Source organism: Chiloscyllium plagiosum, unplaced genomic scaffold (genome assembly GCF_037043375.1).
Source record: "Chiloscyllium plagiosum isolate Xiang-an unplaced genomic scaffold, Cpla_swu_hap1 HiC_scaffold_10, whole genome shotgun sequence".
Classification (NCBI taxonomy): domain Eukaryota; kingdom Metazoa; phylum Chordata; class Chondrichthyes; order Orectolobiformes; family Hemiscylliidae; genus Chiloscyllium; species Chiloscyllium plagiosum.
In genome coordinates this window covers 17,516,717-17,531,692 of record NW_028270148.1, presented here as the reverse complement: position 1 = coordinate 17,531,692, position 14,976 = coordinate 17,516,717, and the positions used below count along the sequence as shown (strand labels likewise).

Sequence of the window (14,976 nt, the reverse complement as noted above, 5' to 3'; positions counted from 1 at the left end):
TACCTATAGAAAGCCTTAGGGTTTTCCCTAATCCTACCAACTAAGGACCTTTCATGTCCCTTCCTTGCTGCTCTTAGCTCTCTCTTCAGGTCCTTCCTGGCTACCTTATAACTCTCAATCGCCCCAATTGAACCTTCACGCCTCATCTTTACATAGGCCGCCTCTTCCCTTTAACAAGGGATTCTAATTCCTTATTAAACCACGGCTCCCTCACACGACCCTTTCCTCCCTGCCTGACAGGTACATACTTATCAAGGACACTCAATAGTTGCTCCTTGAACAAGCTCCACATATCAATTACGCCCTTGCCTTGAAGCCTACTCTTCCAAGCCACGCATCCTAAGTCATGCCTCACCGCATCATAATTTCCCTGCCCCCAGCTATAACTCTTGCCCTGCAGTGCACACTTATCCCTCTCCATCACTAGAGTAAAAGTCACCGAATTGTGGTCACTGTCACCAAAGTGCTCACTTACCTCTAATTCTAACACCTGGCCTGGTTCGTTACCCAGAACCAAATCCAGTATGGCCTCACCTCTTGTTGGCCTAAAACATATTGTGTCAGGAAACCCTTCTGCACACATTGGACAAACACTGACCCATCTAACGAACTAGAGCTCTGGCTTTCCCAATCAATATCAGGAAAGTTAAAGTCCCTCATACCAACCACCCTATTACTTTCACTCTTCTCCTGAATCATCCTCGCAATCCTTTCTTGTGTCCTCCACAACCATCTGATGGAGCGACGCTCCGAAAGCTAATGCTTCCAATTAAACCTGTTGGACCTTAACCTGGTGTTGTGTGATTTTTTAACTTTGTACACCCCAGTCCAACACCGGCATCTCCAAATCATCTTAACCGAACGTTTCTTCTTTTCCTCACAGAGACGCTTCCATTTCTCTAGGAACGGAGCCGAGAGGGTGGTGTTTTCCGCCGGACATTAGAAAAGGAGGAAACACACACTTGCACCGGAAGTGGTGTGTCCAGCAGTTGGCGTCAGGCTGTCGGGGATGGAGCCTTTATTGATGGTGGTGGACTTGGTGCAGCGGCTGGATGCTGTGCCGGGGTCCGGTTTCTCATTCACCGTACAGGAGTTGTGCCGCTGGTGCCGGGACGGAGGAGAGCCAGGGGCGCCTGACCCTGGTCGGCTGGAGATATTTGGGCTGTTGGTGGAGAAGCTGGCGCCCGGCGCCGAGGAGCGCGATGCCTCCAGCTCCTTGCGGGACCTGGCCGTCGGCTGGTGCCTGCCGCTCGTGCGGCATTTGCAGCTGGAGGAGCAGAGCCGGAGGCTGGTGTACTCCCTTTGCGGCCTGCTCCACGCCTGTTGCCTACGGAGCCCACCTGCCCTGCTTCGGGACGTGACCACCCCAAGCCTGAGGGATCTGCGGAGCTACACCGAGGAACGGGGTAGGGCTGGTCTGGTTGAGGGGGAGGAAGCTCGGAGCGGCGAGTGCCAGGCCTCCGAGTACTCGGACATTCGAGTCGCCGTCGAGGTGCTGGTGAGGATGGCGCCGCTGCTGCTGCTTCTGGAGCCCGGAGTCGGCGTACAGGAGCTGCTCCAGCTCGGCCTGACCGCTGTCAGAGTGGGGGAGGACAGCGTGGCATCCAGAGTGGTCACCGGCTTGATTCTGGCTCTTCTCCGGCACCCGGGCAGCTCGGTGTCAAAGTGCCTGTTCGCCCAGGAGATCTGGGATCGCGTGAAACACTGGGGAAAGACCGGCTCCGGCTCCAGATCCCTGCTGTTGCTGACCTCGCTTCCTCCCCGTCTGCTCTTTGATACCGGAGACCGGTCATCCCCCGATACCTTCGATCTCCGAATTTGTCCGGAGTTTTGGGAAATGGTGCAAACGGGTTTGGTGCAGCCGGATAACACGTCGCGCAAGAGAGCCATGTACCTGTTAAAGAGAGCTGTAGAAGTTTCGAACTCATTGAGGAGTGAAATCAGTTCAGAGTCTCCGGCCGAATCCAGTACGTTCACAACTACTACTTTTATAAGAACTGACTATTTATTTATGGAATTTAGTGCAGTTGGAATGTAGGAGGAAGCAGCAAGTCCAATTAACCCTTTTCCCACATTCTGAAATTCTTTGTGACGGTGGTTATAGTATTGAATTGAATTTATTGTCACTTGTGCCGAGGCACAGTGAAACGCTTTATCCTCCGAGCAATAGAGGCAGATCACACAGTCAACTAGCATAGATAAGTAAACAGCAGAACATAAAACACAGGTACAGGTGAATGCTAAGAGCTTGTGAGTCCATTCAGTATTCTAACAACAGTAGGGTCAAAGCTATTTCAAAACCAGCTAATGCGTGTGTTCAGGCTTCTGTACCTTCTCGGTGGTAGAGAGTGTAGAAAAGCATTGCCAGGGTGGGATGGATCTTTAAGAATGCTGGCAGCCTTTCCTTGGTGGATTCTGTAGATGGGAAGTTGGCCTTTGTGATAGTGCGGGCCAAGTTCACCACTCTCTGTGACCGTTTCTAATCTTGAGTTACTGTACCAGGTAATGATACATCCAGACAGAATGCTCTCGATGGCGCACCTATAAAAGTTGGCAAGGATATTCAACATTATGCCAAATTTTCTCAGCTGCCTGAGGAAGAAGAGACGTTGTTGGGCCTTTGTAATCAGTGTGTCCACATGAAGAGTCCAAGAAAGCTTCTTGTGGATGACCACTCCCAGGAGCTTGACACTCTCTATTCGTTCCACCTCTGTGCTGTAAATGTGTAGGGGGGCATGAGTAACATCCCACCAAAAGTCAATAATGAGTTCCTTGGTTTTGCCAGCATTGAGAGCTAGGTTGTTCTCAATGCACCATTTTTCCAGGTTTTCCACTTCCCGTCTGTAGTCTGTTTTGTCGCCATCTGAGATTTGACCAACTATGGTGATATCAACAGCGAACTTGTAAATGGCATTAGTCTGGTATTTGGAGATGCAGTCGTGGGTATACAATGAGTACAGTAGAGGGCTGAGTACACACCCCTAGGGGGATCCGGTGTTGAGTTTTAGTGAGGATGAAATATTGTCCCCAGTTTTCACTGATTGAGGCTTGTGGGTCAGGAAACTGAGGATCCAGTTGCAGAGAGTGGCGCCTAGTCGGAGATGAATAAATTTAGTAATCAGCATCGAGGGGATAATAGTGTTGAAGGCTGAACTGTAGGCAATGAGTAGGATTCTTATGTAGCTGTTCTTGGTGTCAAGATGTTCTAGGGAGGATGAAGGGCAAATGATATGGTATCTGACGTGGATCTTTTGTCCGATAGGCAAATTGGAGTGGGTCAAGATTAGTGGGGAGGTTGCAGTTGATTAATGCCGTGACCAGCCTTTCAAAGCACTTCATGACCACTGACATTAGGGCCACTGGACGGAAGTCATTGAGACATGCTGCATGAGCCGCCTTAGGCACAGGGATGATGTTGGCCCTCTTGAAACAGGCAGGGACAGTGGCCTGCTGCAGAGAGAGAGGTTGAAGATGTCTGAGAAGACCTCTGCCAGTTGATCTGCGCATGCTCTGAGATTTAAGGATGAGGAAGATGTGCTAACATCTGAGCAGTAGTGCCAAAGCAAAACAGCATTACGTTAAAGCAAAATGTTGTGGATGCAGGAAGTTGGAGTTAAAAGTAGAAACTGCTGGAAAAACTCTTCAGAGATCATTACGCTCCAAGTAAGTGCCTAACCTCCCCAAAAAAACTACTCCCTGGCTATGCCCTGATACCATCACATCACTCGGTGCAGAACTTAAAACCTCTGGGATTCTGTGCTTGAGAAGTTTCCTCTTTATGCTTTCTTTACGTAGCAGAGCTATGAAGACCAATATAACCTAGATCAGATCAAATTCTCAAGAGCTCGATCCCTTGCCCCTAAACCCATCAGCACCTAAAAGTTCCAGCATTGGCTGGACAAATAATGAAAAATTGGTTGTGCACCTAGTTATTTTGTCTTGGCTCTAACTCTCAGCTGGACGTCTCAGATTCCACGTGGGTGTTTGTCTTCTGGTTCTCACGTAACAAGATGCCTGTTTGTACGCACTGCTAGATTTCTGATGAAATATCCCTACCTAAAGGTTTGAGATCCAAACCACAAGTAACACATCAAGGCACCTGAGAGATGACTTTACTCTGAATGTCTCACAATTAGGATTGAAATAGTTCCAGATGAGATAAAGTACAACAATGAACATAGGAACAGGAATAGACCATTCAGCTCTATGACCCTGTTTGGACATTTAACAAGATCATCGCCAGTCTGTGGACTAACTCCTTATACCTACCTTTGGCCAATAACCCTTAATACCTTTGCTAAACAAAAAATAAATTAAAGGAAATGCATCCAAAGAATAAAGAGCAAAGAAAATTTACAGCCCAGGAATAGGCTCTTCGGCCCTCAAAGCCTGAGCCGATCCAAATGTATTGTCTAAACCATTTTGTCAATTCCAATGCATCTGTATCACTCTGCTCCCCACCTACTCATGCATCTGTCCAGATGCATCTTAAATGAATCTACCTTGCCTGCCTCTATCACCTCTGCTGGCAATGTGTTCCAAACGCCTACCACCCTCTGTGTGAAGTACTTGCCACGTGTATCCCCCTTAAACTTTCTATCTCTCACCTTGAAAGCATGACCTCTCGTTATTGAATCCTTCACCCTGGGAAAAAGCTTGTCTCTATCCACCCTGTCTATACCCTTCGTGATTTTGAAAACCTCAATCAGGTCCCCTCTCAATCTCCTGTTTTCTAATGAAAATAACCTAACCTACTCCATCTCTCTTCATAGCTAGCACTTTCCATACCAGGCAACATCCTCGTAAACCTTCTCTGCACCCTCTCCAAAGCGTCCACATCCTTTTGGTAATGTGGCAACCAGAACTGTACACAGTATTCTAAATGCGGCCGAACCAATGTCTTGTACAATTTTAACATGACTTGCCAGCTGTTGTACTCAATACCCGTCCAATGAAGGCAAGCATACTATATGCCTTCTTGACCACTCTATCCACCTGTGCAGCAAACTTCAGGGTACAATTGACCTGCACTCCCAGATCTCTCTGCCATCAACTTTTCTCAAGGCTCTTCTGTTCATTGTATAATTCAGTCTAGAATTAGTCTTGTCTAAATGCATCACCTCACATTTGTCTGGATTGAAAACCATCTGCCATTTTTCCGCCCAACTCTTCAGTCTATCTATATCCTCCTGTATTCTCTGACAGTCCCTTATGCTTTCTGCTACTCCACCAATCTTCGTGTCATCTGCAAACTTGCTGATCATACTAACAGAGCCCTCTTCCAGATCATTTATGTATATTACAAACAACAGTGGCCCCAACACTGACCCCTGTGGAACACCACTGGTAACTTTTCTCCATTTCGAGAAATCCCTTCAACTACTACACTCTGTCTCCTGTTGCTCAACCAGTTTTTTATCCACCTAGCTAGAACACCCTGCACACCATGTGACTTCATTTTCTCCATTAGTCTACCATGGGGAACCTTATCAAACGCCTGACTAAAGTCCATGTATATCACATCAACAGCCCTCCCTTCATCTATCAATTTGGTCACTTCCTCACTTGATCTCCCCCGCACAAAAACCATGTTGCCTATCACTGATAAGCCCATTCTTTTCTAAATATAAATAGATCCAATCCCTCAGTACCTTGTTGAGCAACTTTGCCACCACTGACATCTAGCTCACTGGTCTGTAGTTACCCAGAATATCCCTACTTCCCTTCTTGTACAGGGGGACAACATGAGCAACCCTCCAGTCCTCCGGCACCTTACCTGTATTTAAGGATGCCAAAAAGATACCTGTCAGGGCCCCAGTTATTTCCTCTCTCGCCCCTCGGCAACCTGGGATAGATCCCATCCGGTCCTGGGGATTTGTCCATCTTAATATCCTTTAGCATACCCAACACATCCTCCCACCTAATATCAATGTAATCCAGTCTAATCAAACTTCTGTTTCTAATCTCAACAACATCATGTTCCTCTCCTCAGTGAACACTGATGCGAAGTAATCATTCAGAATCTCGTCCATTCTCTCACGTTCAACACACAGCCTTCCTTTGTTATCTTTTAGTGGGCCAATCCTTTCTCTAGTTACCCGTTTGCTTCTTATAGAAGAATAAAATGCTTTGGGATTCTCCTTAATTCTGTTCGCTAAAGCTATTTCATGACCCCTTTTAGCCTGCTTGATTCCTCGCTTAAGACTTGGCCTACTCTCCCGATATTCCTCCAGGGCCCGTTCTGTTCTTAGCTGCCTAGACCTTATGTACGCTTCCCTTTTCCTCTTGGCTAGTCGCACAATTTCTCCTGTTATCCATGGTTCACCAATCTTGCCTTCCTATCCTTTGCCTTCAACGGGACATGTCTATCCTGCACGATCTTTAACCTATCTTTGAAAGCCTCCCACATCTCAAGTGTGGACTTCCCTTCAAATAGCTGTGTCCAATCCAAGCTCCTCCCTAATTTTGATATAATTGGCCTTGGCCCAGTTTAGTACTCTTCCCTTCGGACCGTTCTCTTCTTTATCTACAAGAATTCTAAAACTTACAGAATTGTGGTCACTGTTCCCAAAGAAATCCCCCACCGCAAATTCTACCAGCTGTCCTGGTTTGTTCCCCAGTACCTGGTCCAATATGGTCCCTTCCCTCGTCGGATTATTGACATACTGCTCTAGAAAACTCTCCTGGAAGCTTCTTACAAATTCTACCCTATCCAGTCATTACACCTTAGTGTTCACTAATTACCAAGAAAACCTCATAAATTTAGAGTTAATTGATATGGACGATGTTTCATCACATTTTATAATTGTTAGCGAAAAGTATGTATGAATTGGCTGGTATATTGGATGTGGTTAATGCAGACATTTGCAGCGGAGGGACTTCCTTTGAGAAAATGAAGGCCTGTGACAAAAAGGCAAAGGTACAAAAAGGATGCTGGCAATGAATGTTTTAGTGTTGGGGCCTGGTTGTCCGTATGCAGAGTCATGATATAATCTAGAATCATAGAGATGTACAGCATGGAAACAGACCCTTCGGTCCAACCCGTCCATGCCGACCAGATATCCCAACCCAATCTAGTCCCACCTGCCAGCACCCGGCCCATATCCCTCCAAACCATTCCTATTCATATACCCATCCAAATGCTTTTTAAATGTTGCAATTGTACCAGCCTCCACCACTTCCTCTGGCAGCTCATTCCATACACGCACCACCCTCTGTGTGAAAAAGTTGCCCCTTAGGTCTCTTTTATATCTTTCCTCTCTCACTTTAAACCTATGCCCTCTAGTTCTGGACTCCCCCACCCCAGGGAAAAGATTTTGTTTATTTATCCTATCCATGTCTCTCATCATTTTGTAAACCTCTGTAAGATCACCCCTCAGCTTCCGACGCTCCAGGGAAAATAGTCCCAGCCTGTTCAGTCTCTCCTTATGGCTCAAATCCTCCAACCCTGGCAATATCCTTGTAAATCATTTCTAAACCCTTTCTAGTTTCACAACATCTTTCTGATAGGAAGGAGACCAGAATTGCACGGAATATTCCAAATGTGGCCTAACCATGACCTCCCACTACCTGTATTCGATACTCTGACCAACATAGGAAAGCATACCAAATGCCTCCACTATCCTATCTATCTGCAACTTCACTTTCAAGGACACTTTGCAACAACACTCCCTAGGGCCTTACCATTAAGTGTATAAGTCCTGCTAAGATTTATTTTCCCAAAATGCAGCACTTCGCATTTATCTGAATTAAACTCCATCTGCCACTTCTCAGCCCATTGGCCCATCTGATCAAGATCCTATTGTAATCTGAGGTAACTTTCTTCACTGTCCACCACACCTCCAATTTTGATGTCCTCTGCAAACTTACTAACCGTACCTCTTCTGCTCACATCCAAATCATTTATATAAATGACAAAAAGTAGAGGACCCAGCACCGATCCTTATGGCACTCCACTGATCACAGGCCTCCAGACTGAAAACCCTCTACCATCACGTTCTGTCTTCTACCTTTGAGCCAGTTCTGTATTCACATGGCTAGTTCTCTCTGTATTCCATGAGATCTAACCTTGCTAACCAGTCTCCCATGGGGAACCTTGTCGAACGCCTTGCTGAAGTCTATATAGATCATGTCCACCGCTCTGCCCTCATCAATCCTCTTTGTTACTTGTTCAAAAAACTCAATCAAGTTTATGAGACATGATTTCCCACGCACAAAGCCATGTTGACTATCCCTAATCAGTTCTTGCTTTTCCAAATACATGTACATCCTGTCCCTCAGGATTTCCTCCAACAACTTGCCCATCACTGATGTCAGGCTCACTGGTCTGTAGTTCCCTGGCTTGTCCTTACCACCCTTCTTAAACAGTGACACCACATTAGCCAATTTCCTGTCTTCCGGCACCCCTCCTGTGACTATTGATGATACAAATATCTCAGCAAGAGGCCCAGCCTCCCACAGAGTTCTAGGGTACACTTAATCAGGTCCTGGGGATTTATCCACCTTTTAACCGTTTTAAGACACCTAGCACTTTCTCCTCTGTGTAATATAGACATTTTTCAAGATGTCATCATCTATTTCCCGACATTCTATATCTTCGATGTCCTCTTCCACAGTAAATACTGACACAAAATACTCGTTTAGTATCTCCCCCATTTTCTGCGGCTCCACACAAAGGCTGCCTTGCTGATCTTTGAGGGGCCCTATTCTCTCCCTAGTTACCCTTTTGTCCTTCGTATATTTATAAAAACTCTTTGGATTCTCCTTAATTCTATTTGTCAAAGTTATCTCATGTCCCTTTTTGCACTCCTGATTTCCCTCTTAAGTATACTCCTACGTCCTTTATACTCTTCTAAGGATTCACTTGATCTATCTGGTCTATACCTGACATATGCTTTCTTCGTTTTCTTAACCAAACCCTCAATTTCTTTAGTCATCCAGCATTCCCTGTACCTACCAGCCTTCCCTTTCACCCTGACAGGAATATACTTTCTCTGGATTCTTGTTACCTCATTTCTGAAGGCTTCCCATTTTCCAGCCGTCCCTTTACCTGCGAACATCTGCCCCCCTATCAGCTTTTGAAAGTTCTTGCTTAATACCGTCGAAATTGGCCTTTCTCCAATTTAGAACTTCAACTTTTAGATCTGGTCTATCCTTTTCCATCACTATTTTAAAACAAATAGAATTATGGTCGCCGCCCCAAAGTGCTCCCCCACTGACACCTCAGTCACCTGCCCTGCCTTATTTCCCAAGAGTAGGTCAAGTTTTGCACCTTCTCTAGGAGGTACATCCACATACTGAATCAAAAAATTGTCTTGTGCACACTTAAGAAATTCCTCTCCATCTAAACCTTTAACACGATGGCAGTCCCAGTCAATGTTTGGAAAGTTAAAATCCCCTACCATAACTACCGTATTATTCTGATAGATAGCTGAGATCTCCTTGCAAGTTTGTTTCTCAATTTCCCTCTGACTATTAGGGGGTATATAATACAATCGCAATAAGGTGATCATCCCTTTCTTATTTCTCAGTTCCACCCAAATAACGTCCCTGGATGTATTTCTGGGAATATCCTCCCTCAGCACAGCTGTAATGCTATCCCTGATCAAAAATACCACTCCCCCTCCTCTCTTGCCTCCCTTTCTATCCTTCCTGTAGCATTTGTATACTGGAACATTAAGCTGCCAGTCCTGCCCATCCCTGAGCCATGTTTCTGTAATTGCTATGATATCCTAGTCCCATGTTCCTAACCATGCCCTGAGTTCATCTGCCTTCCTTGTTAGGCCCCTTGCCTTGAAATAAATGCAGTTTAATTTATTAGTCCTACCTTGTCCCTGCCTGCCCTGACTGTTTGACTTGCTTCTGTTCTCAACTGTACCTGTCTGAGATTGATCTCTTTCCTCTCTATCTCCCTGGGTCCCACCCCTGCCCTCCTTACTCGTTTAAATCCTCCCAAGCAGCTCTAGCAATCTACTTCAAAATAAAAGGTTGAATATCAAAGTTTGAGGAATAGCAAAATGCCAAGGAGGCAGAAGAACAGGACACAAACTGCCTAGGAGAAAGGGCAAATGAGAATATTCCATTTGTGAATAAGCATAAACTTTAGAGTTATCATTGTAGTGTTAAATTTCTCAATGTATTGGAGCTAAATGATGCCGTTAGATTCTTTATTTTAATTTACTACATTCTTCAGATTTTAAGGCAAATTATGTTAGGCTTTGAATGCTCTGCATGACTATACTTTTTGCGATAAGAGGATAGAATTACACCAACAAGCATGTGTGAATAATATTGATGATGTCTGCAGTTAGAAATAAAGTTTTGAACAGGTAGGTCAATGTCCTTTCGTCATATAATGATTGCATTTATTAGACTAGTTCAAATTGATGAGGATAAACAGAGTAAATGTGGATTGTTCATGTTGAATCTTAAATTGAAGTGACTGCCATATAGGTTCAAGATAAATACAAGGGGAAATTGAAAGAAATGTTTTTGGAGTAATATGGAATACTTTGACAAAAGTGAGGTTTAATCTTGATTGGTCACGGCATTCAAAATGATATATTTTTTTAAAGAAGATAGAAAACTAGAAGGTTGAGCTGTATAAATTCGGTGACTGGGAAGCTAAAATTCATCACAAACAGGAAACACTCTTAAACTTAAAACTTAAACAGCAAAGTTTTCTTTTAATTGATTCAGGCGTTCAAGTGATCATCTGTTCCAGCAATCTTATATGAAGACGGTTAGTTCTCTCTGTCTTCCTTCATTTACGTATATTGTGTTTTTAATTTCGCAGAACATTTAGTTAGGGACGGAGGTTTATTAAAGTATAAAAGAAGTCAGGGAAGTCAAAGGAGGTAGTTCCGAGAGTGGAGTTAAGGGGGCTAGAAGCTTGGCTGTCAACGTGTGTTTTGGCTTCCTTCTCTAAAATGGACATAACTGCACTTGAAGCAGTTCAGAGAAGTCCTGCTGGACTGCTTGCTGGGTTATCTCATGAGTACAGGTTGGGTTTGTTTCCAGTGGTATTTAGAAGAATGAGAGGTGATCTTAATGAGCCATAATATGGTGTATAATATAACCATACCAGACCCTGAAGGAACCTGACTGGTTGGGTGCTGAAAAGATGTTTGTTTCTCCTTATGTGAGAGAGTAGATTAGGACACAGTTTAAAAATAGAGTCTCCCTTTTATAAAGGAGATGAGAAGAATTTCTTTCTCTCATGAGGGTTTTAGGTTTGTTCTCCAGAGACCAGTAAAAATAGGGTCATTGAAGCAAACATTGAAAATGCTGGAGAAATCCAGTAGGTCTACCAACAAATGTGGAGAGAGAAACTGAATTCTTTGAGTCCAGTGTGACTCCTCTATAGTTGAAAGTGAATGTAAAATGTGTGTTTTTATACTTTTGATGGAGGTGGAGGGGGGGTGAGGGGAGCAGATGGGAGACACCATTGAATATTTTCAAGTCAAAGGCAGGTAGATTCTTGACTGTCAAGTAAATCAAAGGTATGGGGACTAAGCAGGAAATGGGAGTTGAAGCCAGATTAGCATCAGCCAAAATGTCATCAAATGGTGAAACAGATTTTAGAGCCTGAATGACCCACACCTGCTCCTAACTCATGTTTGGGAAATGGTGGGCAATGCATAAGAGACTATGGCCAGCAGAACAGTGAAAATTGCAAAGGATTAGAGGGTAAAAGAATGTCTTGGAAGTATTGAGCACAAAGATTGGAATTTAAAATTTGAGGCATTGAACAATATAATGGATCGGTGATCAAGACCTGGTGTGAAATAGGACGTTGGTAGAGCTTTAGATGAGCTGGAGGATCGGAAGGTGGCCAAAAGAACTTTAGGTGGGATGAGATTTGGAGATGACAAAGGAATAATCGAGAACATTAATGAGAGTAATTGGACTTGAAGGCCAGTAAACGTTTTTTTTTAATCTGCAAAGTTCAATAATTTGCAGAAATTGATATTTGACTGGAAATTTGCATGTTATGATTTTATAATTAAAAAAATAGCAATTCCTCAGTTCAATTTAACATGCATCATTTTTATTTTAGACACATGCCTTTTTTGGTGGTCGGGTGAAAAAAGCAAACAACTTGTCCAGTTATGGGAAAATTATATTTTAATAATGGAAACACTGGAAGAAAATCAAGTAAGTGGCAAATTTTGAGTACGTGTGTCCCTTTTGAAAAGTGCTTCATTTCCAAGTATCAACCTGAGCTAAGTAATGCAGATGACCGTTGTGAGGATATATATCTGAAATGTTTTTGAATTACTCTCAAATGAAATTTGGCTCATTACGTTTTTGAGAGAACGTTCACTTTACCTGATATCTGGCTACCCACGAAACTGTATGGATCAGGGAGGAACGTGAGGGTCTTTGTGAACAACTATTATCAATGCAAAGTAGCTTCAGTCCTAATTTGACAAAAACCAAGGTGGTAATTAAATTTTGATATTTGTTATCATAATAGATGGAAGGACTTGGGCAGTTTATAGTGGATACAAATGTAATTTTATGAAAGCATGATTGATGTTTTAAAAATGGCAGAGGAATTAGATATGGTTTTACAAGAGACATTATGAAGAGTTTCTGTGAATACTGAGTTTGTACCTTTTGAATAGAGGTGATACACCTAGTGATCATGGTATTCTTGCAGTAATTCAAAAGGAAATTCAATAAATTCCTCAGTGAGAACGTATGTTTCTTATTATAGAAAATCAGTTGTGGATTAGGTGGTAAGGTTAATGGATTACTTGCCTCCTGGAGCTTTGTTGAATTTTATTTGAGAGTTGTTGAATCATAGAGCTTTACAGGCCATAGTGGTGTAATGTCCATGCCTGTTTTCCAGAACTGGGTTTGCAACCTTGTATGCTGTAGCATGAAGTATTCATCTGAATACTATGTAAATGTCATGGTTCCTGTCTGTACCACCCTTTTAGGCAGTGAGTTCCAGATACCCACCACCCCCTGGGCAAACAAATTCTTCATTAAATTTAGAGTAAAAATTTTCCTGTTTTTCTTTAGATTTTTTTTTTGACTCTCCTAAGGATTGAGAACAGGTCTGTGTGTGTCACAGGCAAACCTGGTAAGCCCAGGTATGAGTGGTTTGGGCATTATGAACCAGATGCTTTCTACTTGCTTTTTCTTTGTTGTTTATGTGTATGTAGAGTCACAGATGTCTACAGCATGGAAAAAGGCTGTTGGCCCATCAAGTCTGTACGGTTCAAAACACCACCTAATTATTGTAATCCCATTTTCCAGCTCTTGGCCTGTAGCCTTGTATGCCTTGATCTCATGAGTGGATATCTGAATACTTCTTAAGTTTAAACGACTATCATGTCAGAATTGACAAAAATAATAATAAGCTAATTTTATTGTTGTTAAATGCTTCATTGTTCAAAATGTTCTTAGGAAAAATTATATTTGTGAATCAGCTGAAAACATAATACTTTTGATTTTGTATTTTAGGTTCATGTCATAAGACCAATATTACCTCGACTCAAGAGCTTAATGGATGCCACTGTTTCCAATGACCAGGGTGATTATGACCTTTCAGTGTGATTTTCTTCAATCGTTGCAATATTTACTAATATTTTTACACGCCCGTATGTTTTGGTAGGTTGTCTTCTCAGCTGTAAATGCACTTCAGACATAGAACTGTACCGTCAGGTCGAAGCCCATTGTGATTCATTGTCCACATTGGAACCAATGACATAGGAAGGGAAAAGGATGAAATTCTGAAGGGAGATTACAGTGAGTCAGGCAGAAATTTAAAAAAAGAGGTCCTCGAGAGTAGTAATATTTGGATTACTCCCAGTGCTATGAGCTGATGAGGGCAGGAAGATGGAGCAAATGAATGCATGGCTGAGGAGCTGGTGTATGGGAGAAGGATTCACATTTTTGGATCATTGGAATCTCTTTTGGGGTAGAAGTGACCTGTACAAGAAGGGCGGATTGCACCTAAATTGGAAGGGGACTAATATACTGGCAGGGAGATTTGCTGGGGCTGCTCGGGAGGATTTAAACTAGTAAGGTGGGGGGGGTGAGACCCAGCGAGATAATGAGGAAAGAGATCAATCTGAGACTGGTACAGTTGAGAACAGAAGCGAGTCAAACAGTTAGGGCAGGCAGGTACAAAATAGGACTAATAAAGTGCTGGATGTCTTGAAACAGGTAAAAATGGATAAATCCCCAGGACCTGATTAGATGTACCCAAGAACTTTGTGGGAAGCTAGAGAAGTGATTGCTGGGCCTTTTGCTGAGATATTTGTATCATCGATAGTCACAGGTGAGGTGCCGGAAGACTGGAGGTCGGCAAACGTGGTGCCACTGTTTAAGAAGGGTGGTAAGGACAAGCCAGGGAACAATAGACCAGTGAACCTGACCTTGGTGGTGGGCACGTTGTTGGAGGGAATCCTGAGGGACAGAATATACATGTATTTGGAAAGGAAAGGCAAGGACTGATCAGGGATCATCAACATGGCTTTGTGCGTGGGAAATCATGTCTCACAAACTTGATTGAGTTTTTTGAAGAAGCAATAAAGAGGATTGATGAGGGCAGAGCAGTAGATGTGATCTATATGGACTTCAGTAAGGCGTTCGACAAGGTTCCTCATGGGAGACTGATTAGCAAGGTTAGATCTCATGGAATACAGGGAGAACTAGCCATTTGGATATAGAACTGGTTCAAAGGTAGAAGACAGAGTGTCGTGGTGGAGGATTGTTTTTCAGACTGGAGGCCTATGACCAGTGGAGTGCCACAAGGATTGGTGCTGGGTTCTCTACTTTTTGTCATTTACATAAATAATTTGGACGCGAGCATAAGAGGTACAGTTAGTAAGTTTGCAAATGACACCAAAATTGGAGGTGTAGTGGACAGCGAAGAGGGTTACCTCAGATTACAACAGGTACTTGACCAGATGAGCCAATGGGCCGAGCAGTGGCAGATGGAGTTTAATTCAGCTAAAT

General features: G+C 43.4%; 1 protein-coding gene across 5 annotated transcripts in view; it reads left to right on the top strand.

Annotated features, from left to right (window-relative positions):
- Positions 1-752: 752 nt before the first annotated feature.
- The window catches only part of tarbp1 (TAR (HIV-1) RNA binding protein 1), a 177,987-nt gene continuing 163,763 nt past the window's right edge, over positions 753-14,976 (top strand). For 4 of the 5 annotated variants that reach the window (XM_043695409.2, XM_043695408.2, XM_043695410.2 and 1 more), the window contains exons 1-3: positions 753-1,967; positions 12,059-12,156; positions 13,477-13,546. In XM_043695409.2, coding sequence (XP_043551344.2) covers positions 1,010-1,967; positions 12,059-12,156; positions 13,477-13,546 — 1,126 coding nt within the window. In that variant the 5' untranslated portion in view covers positions 753-1,009. The remainder of the gene's footprint in view (positions 1,968-12,058; positions 12,157-13,476; positions 13,547-14,976) is intronic. The other variant, XM_043695407.2, reaches the window with a different exon arrangement.